Source organism: Hetaerina americana, unplaced genomic scaffold (assembly GCF_022747635.1).
Source record: "Hetaerina americana unplaced genomic scaffold, ioHetAmer1.1.p SCAF_5, whole genome shotgun sequence".
In the NCBI taxonomy this organism is placed as follows: domain Eukaryota; kingdom Metazoa; phylum Arthropoda; class Insecta; order Odonata; family Calopterygidae; genus Hetaerina; species Hetaerina americana.
In genome coordinates, this window is record NW_027287095.1 from 87,556,768 (window position 1) to 87,574,968 (window position 18,201).

Sequence of the window (18,201 nt, forward strand, 5' to 3'; positions counted from 1 at the left end):
GTTTATGTAGACACTTTTCTTATTTTTCAGCACTTTTGATTGGAATTTAACGCTCTAAACGGCTGAAAAGTGAGCGAACCACTATGCAGAGTAATCGGTAGTGGTAATAAAATTAGTGTCCACAAGTCTATATATCACTTTATGACCTGCTTTTTCTTTTATTTGCTAGAGAAATATTAAATTTAAACAAAAATACTCAATATATTTAATTAATGATAAATTTCCGTTAGAGGGAAAGTCAATTTGCTCAAGTTATCCTGTAACATAGTCCATTGGGGAAATTTTTAATCATTTGTTTTATCTTCACGATCTTCACATAGTTGAATGTGATTAGGTTGAAAGTGCTGAACGTGCAAGTAGATAGAGGTGATAATAAAGTCTGGCATTACCATGGCAGATGATGATACTTATTGTGTTAATTGGTTAGTATTTCCGATTATACGGAATAAAAGTAATTTAATTTCTGCGTCATTGTGTCATTCTAAAGAGGTGAAACTCTCATAACTCCACTATTCGTGTGCATGTTCTCTTGTCATTTCTAACTTTTATTTTTATACTTTGATAATTTACAGCAAAAGGGACATCCCCTCAGTAAATTTTGTAATGCATAGTATGCATTGCGCCAGAAATATCACACTGTGTACCATATGTGAAGAACCAGTACCTCGCTCAGAAATGGATGCTCACCAAGCCGAATTTCATTCACCCAAAGATTGTGAATCTTGTGGGGAAAAACTGGATGTCAGCCAACTGACGGAACACAAGGTAATGTGTATCTTATCGAGATATTACTTGAAAACTTAATTTGTGTACACACTGTCAATGGTGCCTCTTTGGAAAGGTAGGCACCATAAATTTAACACGAAACATCTGGTCATCAGTTAAATGTAGCTACGGGTGTCATAGTTTTCTATGTTGTGCGTAAACACGCTTAAGAGTTGCGAATATTGTCCATCCTGACATAATTCCGTTACAACATTAAATAGCTTGCTTATGTGAATTGTAGACATACGATTGTTACCAGCTGGTACTGGTATGCACTTGAGTGCTTAATCTATTTAAAACGCCAAATTTGAAAGATATTTTCAAAATGGCTGCTGCAATTTCTAGCGTTGAAGTATCCCTCTTTGTTGAGGTATTACTGTTGCTGGTGACGGCCCGATGTTTGATTTGCGTCCTTGGGAAAATCAATTTACAGACGGAATTATTTCGCGTTTCCATCGTTTCGAGGGTTAAACACTGCCTCGCAGTTAGGACACACCATCCTGTGAGTCAAGTACTAATTTTATAACGTACAATGTCACCTTTTTGTATTAATCAGCTACGAAAAGGAAGGCCCAATGCCCAGATTTCAGTGAGGACTTGTACCGAGGAAAATGTACGAGAAAGATTGTTAAAATTTAAAAAAAGTTATAACTTCTTTGACTGTGAGCGAAACGCCGGGGAACACAAAGCCCTCAATCTCTTTTCGTTCCATTTTTACTTGAATCATGAAGCACTCCTCCAGATTTACCATTTCTGATTCTTGTTTGGAGTCTGGTAGAGAAACTCAGGGCAGGACGGCGACGGAAATGGCTTTTCCTGAAGTCTCTTGACAGAATGAAGTTGGGTCGAAACAAATATTTCATTTTATTGCCCTTTAGAACCCGAATTATTATTGTTTCTATGATATAATGTTTTACATTTCTATTATGGTTTATACCCTTAAGGAAAATCAAGTGAACAGATTTTTTAAGGTTGACAATTTGACTTGCTTTGCAAATACAATTTGCCAATATTTATTTCGTTAAATAATGAAACCCTGGCTTCAAACTTATACTTTTCATATATAGCAATTGAAACTTGTGGGAATAGTTTCGAATGGTTTTCTTGCTGTGTGCATCATCTGTTCTTCTGCCTCTCATTAAGCACACGTCTCAGTTTCATCTCCGCTTATCTGCAATTACAAATAGAGGTGACATGGAAATTCAGGGTTATTTTCAAGAGTATTGCATGCAATTGCATTAACTCTTCCATGTAATTGGTCCTCCACTTGGTAAAATTAACTTTTAAACTCCCGAATCCACTTACCAGAACTGCAAATTTTCTACTTTCTCTTTAAACATTCACCATGTCATATAATTTACTTTTCCGATTCCCATTACAATTGTTTTAAGAACTTTCCCCTTCCACTCCATCTGCTAATTCCTTTAATCGAATCACTCATTTTAACAGTTGTTAACGAGTGCTTTCTGAAGAAATTTCACTTCAGGACTGCAACCGTCAGCCCATTCTCTGAAAGAGTCTCTGTTCACAGAATGGGATATCCAAGTGGCTCCTTCAGTACTAATATATATCTGGTCAATTGTGTGTGCTGTGAAGTTAATGTTTCACGGCAGTACTCATGTAAACCCACCCTCTAGCAATAATAATATTTATTCGTCCAAGAGACACAGTGCTTAGTAATAATACTGGCAAGTGCATAGGATTTGTCAAGTACAAGATTTACAAAAATAGAAATTATTACAAAATTAAGAAATATTACGAAATTAGAAAATGCTGCAAATTTATAAATTAGGCCTCAGGTATTCTTTTACACTATAATAACACTTTTCAATGAGCAATTCACGAACCATTTTCTTAGACACAGGTACACGGCCTTCTCTTTTTATACATTCAGGTAGATTATTATATAGTTTTATACTCATAGACTTGGGGCCATTTGTAGCCAAGGTTAAATTAGTTGACCTCACATGTAGGTTGTAGTTTTGTCTCGTATTATGTAAGTGGATGCTGTTATTAGTTTCAAAGTCAGCGCTATGCAATTTAACAAGTATTACACATGGATAAATATATACACAAGGTACAGTTAACAATTTTAACCTTTTAAAAAGAGGTTGACGGTGAGCATAATATTTTTTATTACACATAACTCTCACCATCTTTTTCTGTAACTTCAGGATACTGAGAAGGTGAGAGGGTAGTCCCCACAGTACAATTCCATATGAAATTCTTGAGTGGAATAATCCATAGTATAATGTCATCAGTGCATTTTGGCTTACAGTGTTTTAATATAGATAGTAAGTAGAACACAGAATTTAATTTTTTAATTAGGTTCGGAACATGGAGATTCCATTTCAAGTTACTATCTATATGAATTCCTAGGAACTTAAAATAATTTACTGATATTAAAATTAAAGTGCAGTGAATCTAATGAAAAATCTAGTGATAATAGTAATTGTTGAAGTATGTGCTGCTTATGAATTTGTTGCATTCTATGTAATAATAACTATCAGGCAGGCAATAATAAAAAAAATCCATAAATTAATACGAGATACTTTACTTTCTAAAAATAAGGAAATAGTCCAAATGTTGGAACAAATGCATTTAATGAATGTAATGAATTACTGTTCAAAGCAGTTTTCCGCTTGATAAAGTGCTTCGATCAGTTATTCATTCTGTTCGACTTCCACCACATCACGCCTGAAGCTACTCAAATGCATTTTAGTTTTGAAATAGAACTTATATTTCTTGCAATAGCAAAACATGAGAAGAATGGAGAAAAATTAAATGGGCAGAAAGTAAGAAGTATCAGGAGTGGTTGATGATGGGAGAAAGTTGTTGGGCAAATTCAAGAGGTGAAAAGAAGAGATTTGGAAGACTGCAATAGAGGGGTGAATTTTGGTTTATCAATTTAAATGAAGGAACAGATTAAGTAGGGAGGTTGTGAGTACATGCTGGGTGAAATATTATATTGTGATTGAAAAGGTCTTGCATGTTAAACAGTCCTTCTTAAATGCTAGGCTGGAATGGACTTTGATAACAATTAGTGATAAAAAAATATACGTTTACCCATTGAAGGGTTCACACTCGAGGGCATAGAAATCGAATTCACGATCGAATGCAAATCAAAATGTGTAATGACTCTCAACTGTCACTCCACCGAGTGAGTTCCCACCAAAGCAGTCTCTGACAGGAAAAATTATGACTAAGATTGTCAAAATAAATTCCTGTAGGAGAGATTTTTAAAATTCGAATGCAAGGAATCAAGTGAAAACCTCACACATTTCCTTCCCTATGAGCACCAGTTAGAAACAACTTGAGTATTCAGTCATACGAATGAATTAACCTAAAATGGCAATCACAGCTCCTTGCTTTAAAAAATGTCGTTTCATGGCACAGTATCAATGTAAAAATATTTCAATCGCCCTTCCTGTCAGTTCCTCCGTATAGGCTAGTTTTTCCATTTGCGACTCTAATTTCCTTATACACTTCGAAATCGTCTCTCTAAAGTAACATAGTTTTTCGTTACTAAGTGTGTTTGCTATCAGGGTGTGGCATTGGCCTCTTCTCTCTTTTATCCCCACCCGTTTCGGACTTTGCTGAGGAACGTAACCCGGTAAGACCAAGAGTGAGATAGGAACTAGGGGCCAAGTCCGACGCCATCCCTGCTACTGACCCACCCTATGCCTCAACCCCTCTTCCTGCACCACCATTGGAAATATACTTGAATTATATAGCAGTTGGCGTAGTAAGAAATATGACCCTTCAGCTGGTTGAAGCCTCGCAAAAAGATATTCAGCTGCGCGGAGTATACTGTCCTCCAATCAAACGTTTAGGTTCCGCAACAACACTAATTACTCATAGGAACCTCCAGGCTTCAATAATCTATACCACGTGACCTGTACTAACGTATCTCGAGCGTTTAAATAAGGTCGGGTCACCTCCCTTGTAATCGCGCTAGTTCAACTTTTTCTTTTGTGGAGGCGCTGATAGCCGTGTATTTGACCAAATATTTCACTCGCAGAGTTGGCGCCAAAATGTCAGTAATTGCTGGTTTTGTATCTTTCTTCAGTCGTACTTATAGAGAACGCAAGTTTTCGGTACTTAATTAAAAAAAATAAACATGGAAGCATGGTTGTATTGATACTGCATAGGAAAATATTGTTTTATTAATTTCCTGGCTGCCTAAGAAAACTCATTCTGATGGCAAATGCTATGTATACGCCGAAAGCATTTTTAATGTTTCACTGACAAAAAACATTGTTGATAAAATTCTTCTAATCTGAATAAAATAAATGAATGAGTCACTTAAAAGAAGCCCGTGTAAGATGTGATGATCACTATTTTTTTTTAATAAACATCAATCATGATATGATATTTTATTAATTATCTTAATTTTAAATATAGTTGCTTTGATTCATCTCAAATGCCCTGAAATTGCATTACAAATGACTTCAGAGGAAACTGCATTTACTCCCATTAACTGAAAACAACATTACAAGAGCATCACCAAACCTTGAAGATTCTGTTATCAACATCATTCAAAATAAAATAAATTAGGAAGTCTTAGGAAAATGCGATATTATAAATTGAACGTTGACTGTATTGTATGTAAATGGAAGAGTACAAAGTCGCCCAATGCACATGAAAGGGAGTTACAGGGATAGCAAATGGAGTCATTTCTTGCTAACATATAATCATGTACTAAAAATAATATTTGGTCCCAGGACTTTTACAAAGTAAAATATAGGACGAGTCACAGAGCAAATAATCTGCTGTTTCAGTGTTCTGAAGAATCCAGAAAATCTTCCTCCTAAAAATAGCAATTATCTATCAGAAAATGCTTGAGCAATTTCCTATGTGTACCCCTAAAAGGAGCAGATTATATGCCTATGGGTAGGTAGTTGGAAATTTTGATGGCCTCATGAAAGGAACTCTTATTATGCCTGGCAGAATAAATGTACATCAACACTGTCGAGTATTATGCCCATATACGTGAGCATTGGTGATTTTTTGTTTCCTATTCTCCTTAACGTACGTACATAAGTAATATATATACAGGCATGGTAAAGTTAGAATTTTCAATTGTTTAAAATAAGGTTTGCCATGGCATTATTTTTGGTATGTACCTAATACATCTTATTTGCATAATAAAAACTCTACGGAGGTGATGCTCTCCAGAAAATAATCCCGTAGCAGACATGTGACTGAAAGTTGCCGTAATAAATCATTTTTATTTCATTTAAATCCGCAATGTTTGCAAGATTTTGTAGAATAAATCCATTTTTTGCCAAAGTGGAACATAGGCTATTGGTATGGATCCCCCAATTTTAGGACTCATTGACAGACAAACGTTTTAAACTTGATGCTGTGCACCCTTTCCATGGGTTGGCCTTTTAAGCAGAGGTCGAACTGAGGCACTTCCCTTCTTTTTCTAAATTGAATATAATTTGTTTTCGATACATTTATGGATAGTTTGTTAACGTTAAACCATTTTTTTTCAAGAGCAATGATGAGCTATATTGATAAGCATGATATTGTTACATACATGATAATCTACCAAGCACTCAGTGATCACATTTAATGAGGTCACGGTACTGTTCCCTCCATCGTACCATCATTAAAGCAATGGAATATGTTGTAATAGGATGTGGTGGTAATCACAATACCAGAGGAATGGCATCATAATAGTTTCTCCCCCTTTTTTTTATTCAAGATGAAGCCATGAATTCTTATATTGCACCCGTCCTATAGATTTAGTCAGTTTTGATACAAAATTGAAAAATTGCATTTTGGAAGGGGCCGAATTAATGAAATATTAAGGGATGGATTTCAAACTGTTTCCAGATGGGCTAAAAACAATCGTGTCAATTAATAAATAAGGAGGCTCTTGTCTTGAAATTGTGTCCAAGTGGGCCATATTAAATTATGTTCCTAAAATTAGATAAATTAGATAGTTGTCTGTTAGAGTTATAAGTTTCATTGTGTTATTCTTACGTGTTGTTATGTTATTCGTGCTTCTCAATAATTGTCCTTCCCATAGTATCATATTGCTCCCCAATTTGGTCCACCTCATCCCCAACTTATCTTAAATCCCTCGATTGCATCTCTCATTTCTTTGCCAAAATAGTCACACATTTCCGCAATATGCCCTCAAATGCTGTTCTGTCTTCTTTATCCATTTCTAGTCCTCAAAACTGTAGACTTAAAGCTGATTAAAAACTCCTCCACGACACCTTAAACTCTACTATTGATTGCTCTGAACTGCTCTCTCTCTCTCTTCAACTTCAGGATACCAACTCGATCCAACCACTCCCTACTCCATCTGCCTATTCGTAGAATATCTCTCGCCAAGCGCTCACCTTTATTTCACCTCTCCTCCCTTCAAAATTCACTCCCTCACACTGTTGATCCTTTTAATTTATTATGCAACAATTTCACCACCCAAGCTTTAACCCACCTTTCAATAAATTAAATTTTTCCCCTGTTCATGTTCGGTTCTCGTTGTTTATTGTTATGCTGTTGTTGTCTTTTGTCCTCTTTCATGTTTGTTATATTTTTCACTGTAAATTGGCACTACTGCTGTATGTGAATAATGTTTTAAAGTAAAATAAATAAATAAAATAGACGAAGGGGTTAAAAACAAATTTGTAAAATAATAATGTGTGGTGTTTAATGTGTGCAGTAATCCTTAATCTAATATTAGGTGTATAGCTTATAACAAAAATTGCAACATTTTATTCATTCTCTATTCGATCTTTTGTTTTTGCAAAATATTTCATTACCAGGCCAACTCTTGTCCCATGAGAAGAGTCAACTGCTCCATATGCGAGCTCGAGTTGCCTGCGTCTGAAATTGGTGAACATGAAAATTACTGCGGCAGTCGTACAGAACGTTGTGACGACTGTGGTGAATACGTAATGCTGAAATATCAAAAACTTCACTTGGAGTCGAACCATGGATTCCTGAAGCTGGATGATGGCAAGTCAAGTGACATCCGAATGTACCACACATTCATGTCTTACGTCCAAACATTCTAGTTAAAAATTGTTGATTGGGAAAACATAACTGGTAATGTTGAAAGGCAAACACAAGTTTAATGATAATGCCTCAGGTAAGAGTACCACTTCATCCAGAACCTTCAAAGGTTTAGTATAGAGGTCCTGATGTGTGCCATTGAGCTATGTTAATTCATGCTTTTCATCAATATTTGAATGATGGATAACAAATATTCAGTGGACTTCTTCAAGTTTTGTGATAAATCCCCAGGGTAAAGTAATTCCTGGCTCTCATAGCTGAGTTAGGAGATCCATGACCACAGACTGTGCAACGGTGGATAATCATTTGGTAGATGCTATGCATAAAAAAGTGCTGTGATCGCACCCAAGGCTATGAATCTTGTGGGTATTTCTTTTGTACGCGGTATTTTTAATTGTGTTTGTCTTTCTGCGTTTCCAAAATTGTTTTTCTGGCATCCACAGTGTTTAAATTTATCAGTTTTTTTTTCTCATTGCATGTCATGTTGAGACAGTGTTTCCTTGCAAATAAAGTAATATTGCATGATAGAGCTTCAAAAATGAAGCCACTCCTGCCGTGCATTGCAGTAGTATTTACTAATTACGCGTCTGTTAATCTAATTTTCCAAATTCAAGCCCACTTGAAAGTTTCAGTTTTTATATGTGTATTCTATTGCTTATTGTCCTCTGCGTTGGAGCCAGTTGCAAATTGTGTCTGTGTATCAAGTGTTGTTCTTGTGAAAGGTCAGTCCATTTTGCATTTAATGTGATGATGGAAAACCACTTCCAGAGCCTGGCCCAACCCCGTCTTGGCAGAGCAATGAGAGGGTGGTGGTGAATGGCACCTTCAATAATGACCTCCGCTCATCTCGAAGACCACCAAACACTGCAGCCTTTGCGGCAGCCAGGGTCCCCAATTTTGTTTCTCCATCTACCAGCAAGAGGACGAATGACATGCCACAAGTCAATTCTATTCCACCACCCCATGCTTCAAAATCTGTCTTCAAACCTTCAATAATGGGTAAATTCTTGTTGACTGATTAGGTTACCTTATCACTAGTCATAAGTGCCCATTTATTTGTACCAATTAGCATAAGTAAATCATGCCCTTAAATCTGGGCAACCTTGCGCAATACTACATTGAACCACTATGCAGTTCCACCCACTCCCTTCATTCGGTCCAACCTATTCCCACCCCTATCTCACTTGCCTAACATGCTCCCCACTATACCACAGTCTTCAACATCCCATCACCAATCAAAATCCCCCTGCATCCTTTTCTCTGGCCTCCCTTGAATTTCTCCTGACAATCATCTCTCCTCCCTAGCTGTGTCTATCACTTCCTCATGCATGTTAGGAAGCCAATGGATATTCTCCTGCATTATGAAGTAGATACATCACTTGCCATTTCAGTGTACAAGAGAAAGAGGAGAAAATAATCTAGATGGTGAAAAAAATGAGTTTTTCCATGTCTAGTCATATTTATTGTAAAAATAAATTCTAAAGAGTAACTCTGGTATAAAATTCCATCAATATATATTTTTTTGATCTTTCATTTGATGATGGCTCACTGGATTTCGGTTGGTGGATTGTGTGAGATTTAAAATTATATTCCATCTGATTCATGAGAAATGACTCGAGTGCAATTGCTCTTTGTTTTAAAGATGTGACTTGTAGACTTAAGAGAGAGCTGGTGAAATGTGAACTACTCCTTATTATTGCTGTGATTATGTTGGTTCTCAATTCAAGTTTTGTCATTTAATTTCCAGGCGAAATGGATAGGCCTTTGAGGAATAATTCCATGGGAGATCAGATTGACAGTGATGTAGCAGCTCTTTTCAGCGATAACCTTCACTTAGCTAAGCCTCCTTCATATCATAGGGCGGCGGCCTCTTCAGGTCTTTCTGGCGCTGAGGAGGACTTGGTCGCCCTCCCGTGTGAATTCTGTGAAGCCCTAGTGCCTGCTAACCAGCTCATCTTGCACCAGGTAATCAATCCATTTCCTCGCTAACCTTAAGATCCGAGTTGCGCTAAGCATCCACGTTCGTTAACTGCCTGCATGTGAATTGTTGCGTGGAATTTGTGAAGAATGATGGAGACATCTACATAAGGCACTGAGTTTGTGTGAATTGTAGAATTTGAACATAAGAGTGAGCGAAATTTCATTATTTTTTAAAAAACAAGCTCCGTAACTTTCCTTACCTTGTGTTAGATACACACGAAATCTTTGTCTGACATGAGAATTTATATGGAAAGTTGGCTAATTTGTGTACCTTTCTTATAATACACCCATGGAACACAAATCTTTTTGTCGCCTCGTCTGTTGTAATGAGACATTGAGCATTTCCCTTTTACTTGAGCATTTACTAGAACTGAGTGTTGGTCAAATAGGTTGAGCTATTCTTTCATCAGGAAATTTCCGCGGATACTCATTCATCAATGCCATTCCACATTTAGTAAAATCCTGATTATCTGCATGTAGATAATCCGCTTCATGAATTATTATCCATGCTATTCTCTCCTCTTCCCAGTGCCTCAAAATTTTAATAAAATGGCAATCATAAAAAAATTGAATGCTTTCTGACTTTCGATATTCTTTTATTAAAAATAATAAGTTTGAAATACCTTAAGTTTTTTGAAAGTTTTTAATTAAAAACAATCATAAATTAATGATGGTATTTAATGCTTTTTATTTAACCTTATTTTGCACTCCAAATTTTTCATTATCGTTTTCCTAACATTCATTGGCCCTGAGAATTTCATATTCTCTGTTGAGGTGAGAGCAAATTCATTGTTTAAATATGCGGCAAACAAGTCATTAACTACCTACACTGCGCTATTTAAATCAGTGTATCAAACCATGAATATGAATCAAAATAAGCAATCCTTTGCCAATAACTGTCCTTAGCTGGTCATTTGTTTTTTCCTGCATGCGTGATTGGTTTATCTTTCTGAGGAAAATACTTTCTGCGTTTCACATTTTGATAGTTCTGTGTTCTTTATTATTATTATTAGGTAATCTACCGGTTAAGGTAGGTTTTTGGATGGACACAACTACCAAACAAACATTTTATTACTTATAACAAAACACAAAATCCATCATCCTACTCTATATCAGGTCCCTCTTCATCTCTGAGTACTTCCTTCCTCCCTTCATCCCATCCAACATCCCTATCCTGTTCCTTCCCTTTCCTCTTTTGCCCAACATTCTCCCCTCTATCACAGTCTTCAACATCCCACTGCCGGTCAATACCCCCTTCAGCCACTTTTCCTGCCTCCATAGGATTTATCCCAACAAACCCATCTCTTCACCCACCATACCAAGTACTTCCTTATTTGTTTTCTTCTCTGTCCATTTCACCTTCTCCATTCTTCTCCGAATCCACATTTCAAAAGCCTCCAGTCTACGTCTATCCTCCTGTTTCAATGACCACGATTCCGCGCCGTACATAGCTACGCTCCATATCAAAGTTTTTACCAGTCTTTTCTTAACATCCTTGCTCAATGTCCCTGTCATCAACTTCCTCCTCCTTGTGAAAGCCTCTTTGCCTAGCGCAATTCTTCTCCTTACGTCCTTACTACTTTGACCGTGTTGGTCCAAAACACTACCGAGATACGTAAACTGTTCTACCTGCTCTAGTTTTTGCCCTCCTATTTTAATGTTTAGCTTAGCCTTTTTCTGTCGAGAAAATCACATAACCTTTGTTTTATTAATATTGATTCTCATCCCATACCTGTCGCACTGAATTTCCAATTCACTCAGCAATGCTTGCATCCCCTTGGCTGACTGTCAAACCAAAGCTTGGTCATCCGCAAACCTAACTGGTTTTACGAATTCCCCGCCCACTTTCATTCCTACATCCAGTTCTTCCCATACCTCTTTAATCATTTCCTCTGCATACAGGTTGAACAGCAACGGTGATAATGGGCAACCCTGCCTTACACCTCTTCCTAACACTGCCCAACCAGACTCCCCGTTCCCCACTCGCACCTGAGCAGTCTGAGACATGTACAGTTTGCGGATTAGCCTCCTTTCCCTCCAATCTATTCCTATTTTCTGCAATATACTCATTAGTGTTCCCCAATGCACTCTATCAAATGCTTTTTCAAAATCTACAAAACAGGCAAATACCTCCTGGTTGTACTCTATATTCCTCTCGATTAATATTCTCATTACTGCAATGGCATTACGCATACCTGTCCCCTTCCTAAACCCAAACTGGTCATCCCCTAAGTAACTGTTTGCTCTACTCTCTATCCTTTTGTTTATGATTCTGAGAACTCTTGTGTTCTTGTGTATCTATAATTCCACCCTAATAAAATGGCTAAAAAGTGGATAAAATAAATTTTATATTGCTAAAATACTCTCAATTAATTACCGAGAATGAAAAATGAGAGAGTTTTCATGCATGTATCCATTTATATATCAAGACCATATTCTCCGCTTATTTCGGTTATCACCGTGTCTTTCAATTATCCCTGGTTCTTCATGCATCCATTGGTACACAGATAATATTGAGAGTTAACTGTACATGCCCAAGTGGTACATTTTGAAGAAAGTGATCGTCTTCTTTGTCATCTGACTAGGAAGGGTGCTGTGGATGTGTGTATTGACTTCTTAAAAAGGTTAGCAGACTTGTTTTCCTAGAACATCTGGATTGCTCTCTGTTGTTCCACTTTAGGTTTCACGTATATTGAGTATTCCAAGTAGTAGTAGTAGTAGTAGTAGTAGTATTTAGGGGAGATGACCGACAGCTGAAGTCATTTGCGCATTAGGGGATGGACAGGAAAGGATGAAGGGTGGAGAGAAACCTGGCGTCGGCATTAGCCTACTCTAAACGAAAGGCGCCAAGGGGTCCGCAGTTTAACGTCCCATCCGACGGACGGCGTACTCACTCAAAGTGCCCTCCACAAAGCACTTCAAGTAGGGATCGAGATACCTCTGAAAAATATTCAACACCGCCGGGATTTGAATTGAGAATTCCAAGCTAAGGTTAGTTGGTGGACTAAGTAGTGTAAGACATTACTTAATCCAGAAGGCATTTGAATCATATTTTATGTCACCCCCCCATTACATGGGTCCACAATGATCCCCTTGTGCTAAAATCTACCAGAATATTTTAATTACCAATTGATACATGTTTGTTACAATTTGGTAATGTTGAAAAATATCTAATTATTGCCTTCATATGAAGAATTCCTAATCAGAATAGCAAATTTCCTAGTCGTAAAAATAGTTATGAATGATGAATAGATGCCTTTTTGCATTTTTCAAGGTTTCCTGACCTCAATTAAAATTCCCTTTTTAGGTGAAATGCTCTTATGTAAATATTTGGTCTGCCATATGATTAAACTCCCAGCATATTTATCATCAGTGTTGGGTACTTAGCAAAGTAGTGCATCTGTGACCTCTTCCACTGCATGTTTGTCTCATCTTACGTAGTCAGTTGATTGTTGAAAATGGTCTTTTTAAGTACCAGGTGTGTGCATTGAATTTTATTTTATCCTTGGAAAGATTGCCGCTGAAACTTATACCATGATACAAGAGGCATTTGGCAATGAATCAATGAGTTCTTCACTGTGGTTCTGTTGCTTCTACCACTTTCAGTCTGGATGAACCTCAAGAGTTGAAGAACCGAGAAGTGGACGACCATCGATGTCAACAAAAAATACCCAAGTCTACAGTGTGGTAGATTTATTGTGTGCAAATGGTAGGTTAACTGTAAGGGATAGCGCTAATGAAGTTGACTTTATTGTTAGATCGTGTTTCACCATTTTGACAGAAATTTCAGGTGGAAGAGACCATGAATGTGGAAAGACAAGTCTTGGTGCTTCCATCACGACATCGAACCGGCGCACTTATCATTCATTTTTATCTAGTTTTTGGCCCAAAACAGCACACCAGTGACCCCCCAGCCATCCTACCCTTCCGATATTGCTCCAACTTCAGCTTTTTCCTATTTTGTAAGTTGAAATCCACCTTGAAATGATGTGGATTTGAAACTATTGAAGACATCTAACAAAATTGTACCTCAGACTAAAAGACCTATCTTGATAGAAACATTCCCGGCAGCAATCGAAAGCTGGACAGAATGTTCGGAGTATTGTATCGCTAGCCAAGGGTTGTATTTTGGAGGGGATAAGCATGAGTTAAGGTTAACTTGTAAAATCAAGTATTTCTTCGAACAGTTTCGTCTCTTTTTTTTTGGAAGTCCTTGTAAGAGCTCTTGATTTACTCCGATATAAATGATTGTAGCTCTCCTTTGACACAATTGTTTTTTTCTCTTGGTTGTTCAGACAGCATGCAGACCGGATTTGGTTAGATATGAGGAGCCCACTGCAGCCAGCCTATTAAATGCTCAATCTACTGCCACCACCGATGCCAAGCACTCCAGGATCAATTCCATGGCTCCTAGTTACAAAATTCACAACTCAACCATCCCAGCTTCGTCATCGCCTCCTCAACCGCTCGTCTCTCGAAGAGATTTCAGTTCCGGTGCGAAGGAAGAAACTTTGCTGCCATGTGAATTCTGTCATGAGAGCTTTTCTGTCTCTAAGCTGTATGAGCATCAGGTTAATTTAGTGTATTTTTATTTTGCATGGTTCTTGATTTGAAATACTCCCCAGAATTATTATATTTTTTGTCATAGATTTTATGCATGAAATTATAGGCATACTGTATCTAAAATGTCCGCATAAAATATCTCAGATTGAACATTTTTCAAGTATAATTTTCACTCTGTCCAATGTTATTTCAAATATGATTGAAAGCGTTAAAAGTACTTGACCTACTTTTGTTGAAGTAAAGTTTTTTTATGCATTCTTACATCATGCCTGCTGATGTAGACACAGGGTTTTATTAGCTTGAAAAATATCATCTCTGAAAGAATAAAGAGAGGATATGTTGTGGAAAGTATTGAGAGTATATGGAATGAATGAGCAGTTGTTGAGTGCAATAAAAGCTATGCATGAATGAAGAGTGAAGTGAGTTGTTGAGTGTATATTCTGAAGTAGAACATTGTGTAAAGGGAGGAAACATAAGTTCCGCCTTAGGTTCATCATTGTTCTTTTAGAGGAACAGATGCATGGATAAGGTGTGCATTATATTATTGGTTTGGTAAGGGATTCATTGTGATTTGGGAATAAGTCTTATGGCGACTCATCAAATTGTTGATGCCTGTTCTTGCACAGTGTCCATGTGGATTCCTAGGAAATCACTAAAACTATTACTATTTTTATGCTTTATGTAGGAATATCACATAAACAACTCTTAGTATGATCCACTATTTTATCTATTAAATATATAATACGCATGACTTGTGCATGAAACTTCCACAATTATTTTTACTGAATAAACGTTTCTAAGGCTACTTTTCTTCATTATATGAGTTGAAAGGGGATTTATATATTCTTGTAATCTATTTCCTTTGTATGCAGTGCAATAACTTTCTTCATTAAACTTCTGCTGTTTTAGTCTTGTAATGTTTACAGCACAAAAATAACTACATCTAATGTTATGATGCAATTAAGAGTACTTTTAAGGGCTTCTGATTTTTTTTCAGAAAGCCAAATTGTTGGCAAAATAAAATTTCCCTTGGGGATTTCATAATGTGATCTTGAATGTTTATCTAGATATTTATTATATTGAAAAATTTCTCTTTATGCATCCCTTGAACTCTCAGATGCAATGCAATCAAACCTCTTGGAGAGATGGTTACAATGAAAGACCAGAGATGAATTACACCTTCAATGGACGTTCAGATGCATATGATTCGGCTCCTTTACACTCTCTACCCAAGAGCAGTGGAGGTAAGTTCCTTGAATGCTCAATTTAAAAGAGTCAAAAGAAAATTCTCTATATTTTAGAAATTGCATATGTATTATTACTATTAAACATTTCTCCTGTCATAATATAAAGCCATCTAATTTGTGTCGATCCTATGTCAAGTAGTAATTGTTTGAGTACGGTTGTTGGTAAGGCTAGGAGTTATGTCTTTAATTTTTAATTACAGTGTTTTTAGTAAGCTATGAGAACTTGCTCTGATATGCTAGTGTAGAGGGTGGAGTGCTAAGCCTCTGACTGGAAGGTTCTGGGTTCAAATCCCAGTTAATGCCTCGGGACACCCTATGCTTCATACAGTCAGTATGGTTATTCAGGTAAAGAAACCTTCCTGCAAAATCAAAGGTGGGAAAGGAAATTAGCTACCACTCATTATATCCCTCTTCATGTGAATTTCGCAAGGCAGTAAGGGCTTAGTATAAGGAGAGCTCAACCACCACCCTATGAAACCAATGTGTGGGTTGATTACTGTGGTATTAAACATGTATCCAGAGTTTTTTTCCGGTTTCAGTAAAGACATTTTCAACACAAGAATTCTTATGATTCATTGCAGTTATGATTTTACATAAGGTGCATTCCAGTGACATATAAGTCTTTGAGTGTGGCTTATATAATTACGAGGGTAGTTTGAAAGGTTCTCGGAATCATAACCAGATGGCCGCGCTAGCGCAACAAGTTTCCCACATGGTAAAAGGTAATCCTTAACGAGTAAACTCGTAACACGCAGTGCTCTGGGAAGAGAGCTGTGTTGCGGACACCTCTCTGTTGCTGTTCCTGTGTTGTGATATGTGAAGAGAGAAAAAATTTAGATTCGAGAAGTGATTAAATACTCCGTAAAGAAAGGCACTGGACAATATGAGTGTTAGGTACAGATTTAGAAACTTAGTTATCAATTTGCACAGTTTCCTGAGAGCAGATAAGGATTCGGTTGATTCAGCTATAACTAAGTGTAACATCAGTCTCAAGGGGATAAAACACAGAAGTCAGTTGAGGAAATGGAATATAGAAGCTTAAACTGGAGCAGCAAGAAAGGAGTATCAGCAGGCTGTAGAGGAAATCATAAGTGAGGAAAGGGAGCTGGGAACAATAGGAGAGAACTAGAAACATCAAAAGAGGGATATTGGAAGCCACAAAAGAAACAATAGGAAGTTAAAGTAGGAAAAGAACTAGGAAGCCATTGGGGAAGTTAATAGAGCGAAACAAGTGTAGTGGGAGATGCAGTTTGAGGATATGGAATGTTTACTATATACCAAGGGAGAAATTGGTTCTGTCAGGAAGTAAGTAGGAAAAATCCATGCAATTCATCAAAGATAAATCTGGAGAATCATTAATCAAACCAGGCAGGATAAAGGAGAGATAGAAGGAATATATGTATAGGAGAACTGTTTGGTTGAGGAATTAGGCCAGCAAGCTTAGACATAGAAAGAAGATATGAAGCAGATGAGGATATCTTAGGTCCAGGCATACTCAAAAATGAGATAGAAAAGGCATTGAGGGGCATGAAATCAAATAAGGCCATGGGGGTAGACAACATACCCGTGTGGATTTCACCAATCTCATTTTGTGAGATTGGTGTTAGTTCCTATTCCAAAAAAGGTAAAGGCTACATCATGTGAGGACTGCAGAACAATAAGTTTGATTTCGCCTCCAGCTAAAGTGGTTCTTAGGATCATCAGCAAGAGGATGAGGAACGGAGCAAATGATCACTTAGGGGATGATCAGTTTGGGTTCAGGAAAGGGAGAGGCATGCGTGATGCTTTTGCAGGAGTGATATCACTAATAGAGAGGAATATAGAATACAATCAGGACGTATTTGCCTACTTTGCTGGCATGATAAAAAGGAAATAGAGGGGATTGTTGGGAGAAATCATAAGTAGGCAGGAAAACTGATGCAAAGCATATTAATTGGTAGTGGGATGTTGAAGGCTGTTATAGAGAGGAGAATGTTAGGCAAACAAGGAAACAGCAGGATTAGGATTTTGGAAGGATTGAAGGGAGGAAGGAAGTATACAGAGATGAAGAGAGGATTGTTGTAAGGTAAAATGTTAGGTTGTGTTTTATTAGTAGAAGTGAGGGAATATGTCGTTGTACCATTATATTGACTGTGTCCACCCACTTATAATGCCCACCTTGAAGTTCATCCATAAACTTCCAGTCCTCCCGCTCTATACATGAAACTCCACTTTTAGTTTTCCTCTTAATCCAACTTATTTTAACCATTCTTCTCTGTGCACGCATCTTCTTCAATCCATGCTTACCCTCTCCAGCTCACTGATCTGATGTCCGAGCCATACTCCATATCGAAGTCAGTAATATCACTGTGGATCTGCTCACCCTCTTGGCATGTGCTTCCGTTACTCTTGCAATTCTCATAATGTCTCCACAGCAGTGCCTATGCCAATTTCCCATCCAAAATTCTGTGCGAGGCATTCTACTTGACGCAATTCATATCTCTATGCACTTTGTGTTAACTTTTTTTTATTCTGGTTTGAGGTTTGTCTAAGTCCACATCAATTTCTTTACAGGTTTTGCAACAAGTAGTCAAAATGTTGAGAAGGCATTGTACGAGTCGATCCATAAAGA

General features: G+C 37.3%; 1 protein-coding gene across 4 annotated transcripts in view; it reads left to right on the forward strand.

Annotated features, from left to right (window-relative positions):
• The first annotated feature begins 317 nt into the window (after window positions 1-317).
• LOC139693467 (TRAF-type zinc finger domain-containing protein 1-like) overlaps window positions 318-18,201 on the forward strand; it is a 36,248-nt gene continuing 18,364 nt past the window's right edge. For all 4 annotated transcript variants that reach the window (XR_011702051.1, XM_071591640.1, XM_071591638.1 and 1 more), the window contains exons 1-8: window positions 318-422; window positions 573-765; window positions 7,551-7,743; window positions 8,569-8,799; window positions 9,548-9,765; window positions 14,076-14,351; window positions 15,461-15,587; window positions 18,144-18,201. The exon at window positions 18,144-18,201 is cut by the window's right edge and continues 278 nt beyond it. Coding sequence is in view for 3 of the 4 variants with exons in the window: in XM_071591640.1 (XP_071447741.1) it covers window positions 391-422; window positions 573-765; window positions 7,551-7,743; window positions 8,569-8,799; window positions 9,548-9,765; window positions 14,076-14,351; window positions 15,461-15,587; window positions 18,144-18,201 (1,328 nt within the window). In the remaining variant the exon portion in view is untranslated. The remainder of the gene's footprint in view (window positions 423-572; window positions 766-7,550; window positions 7,744-8,568; window positions 8,800-9,547; window positions 9,766-14,075; window positions 14,352-15,460; window positions 15,588-18,143) is intronic.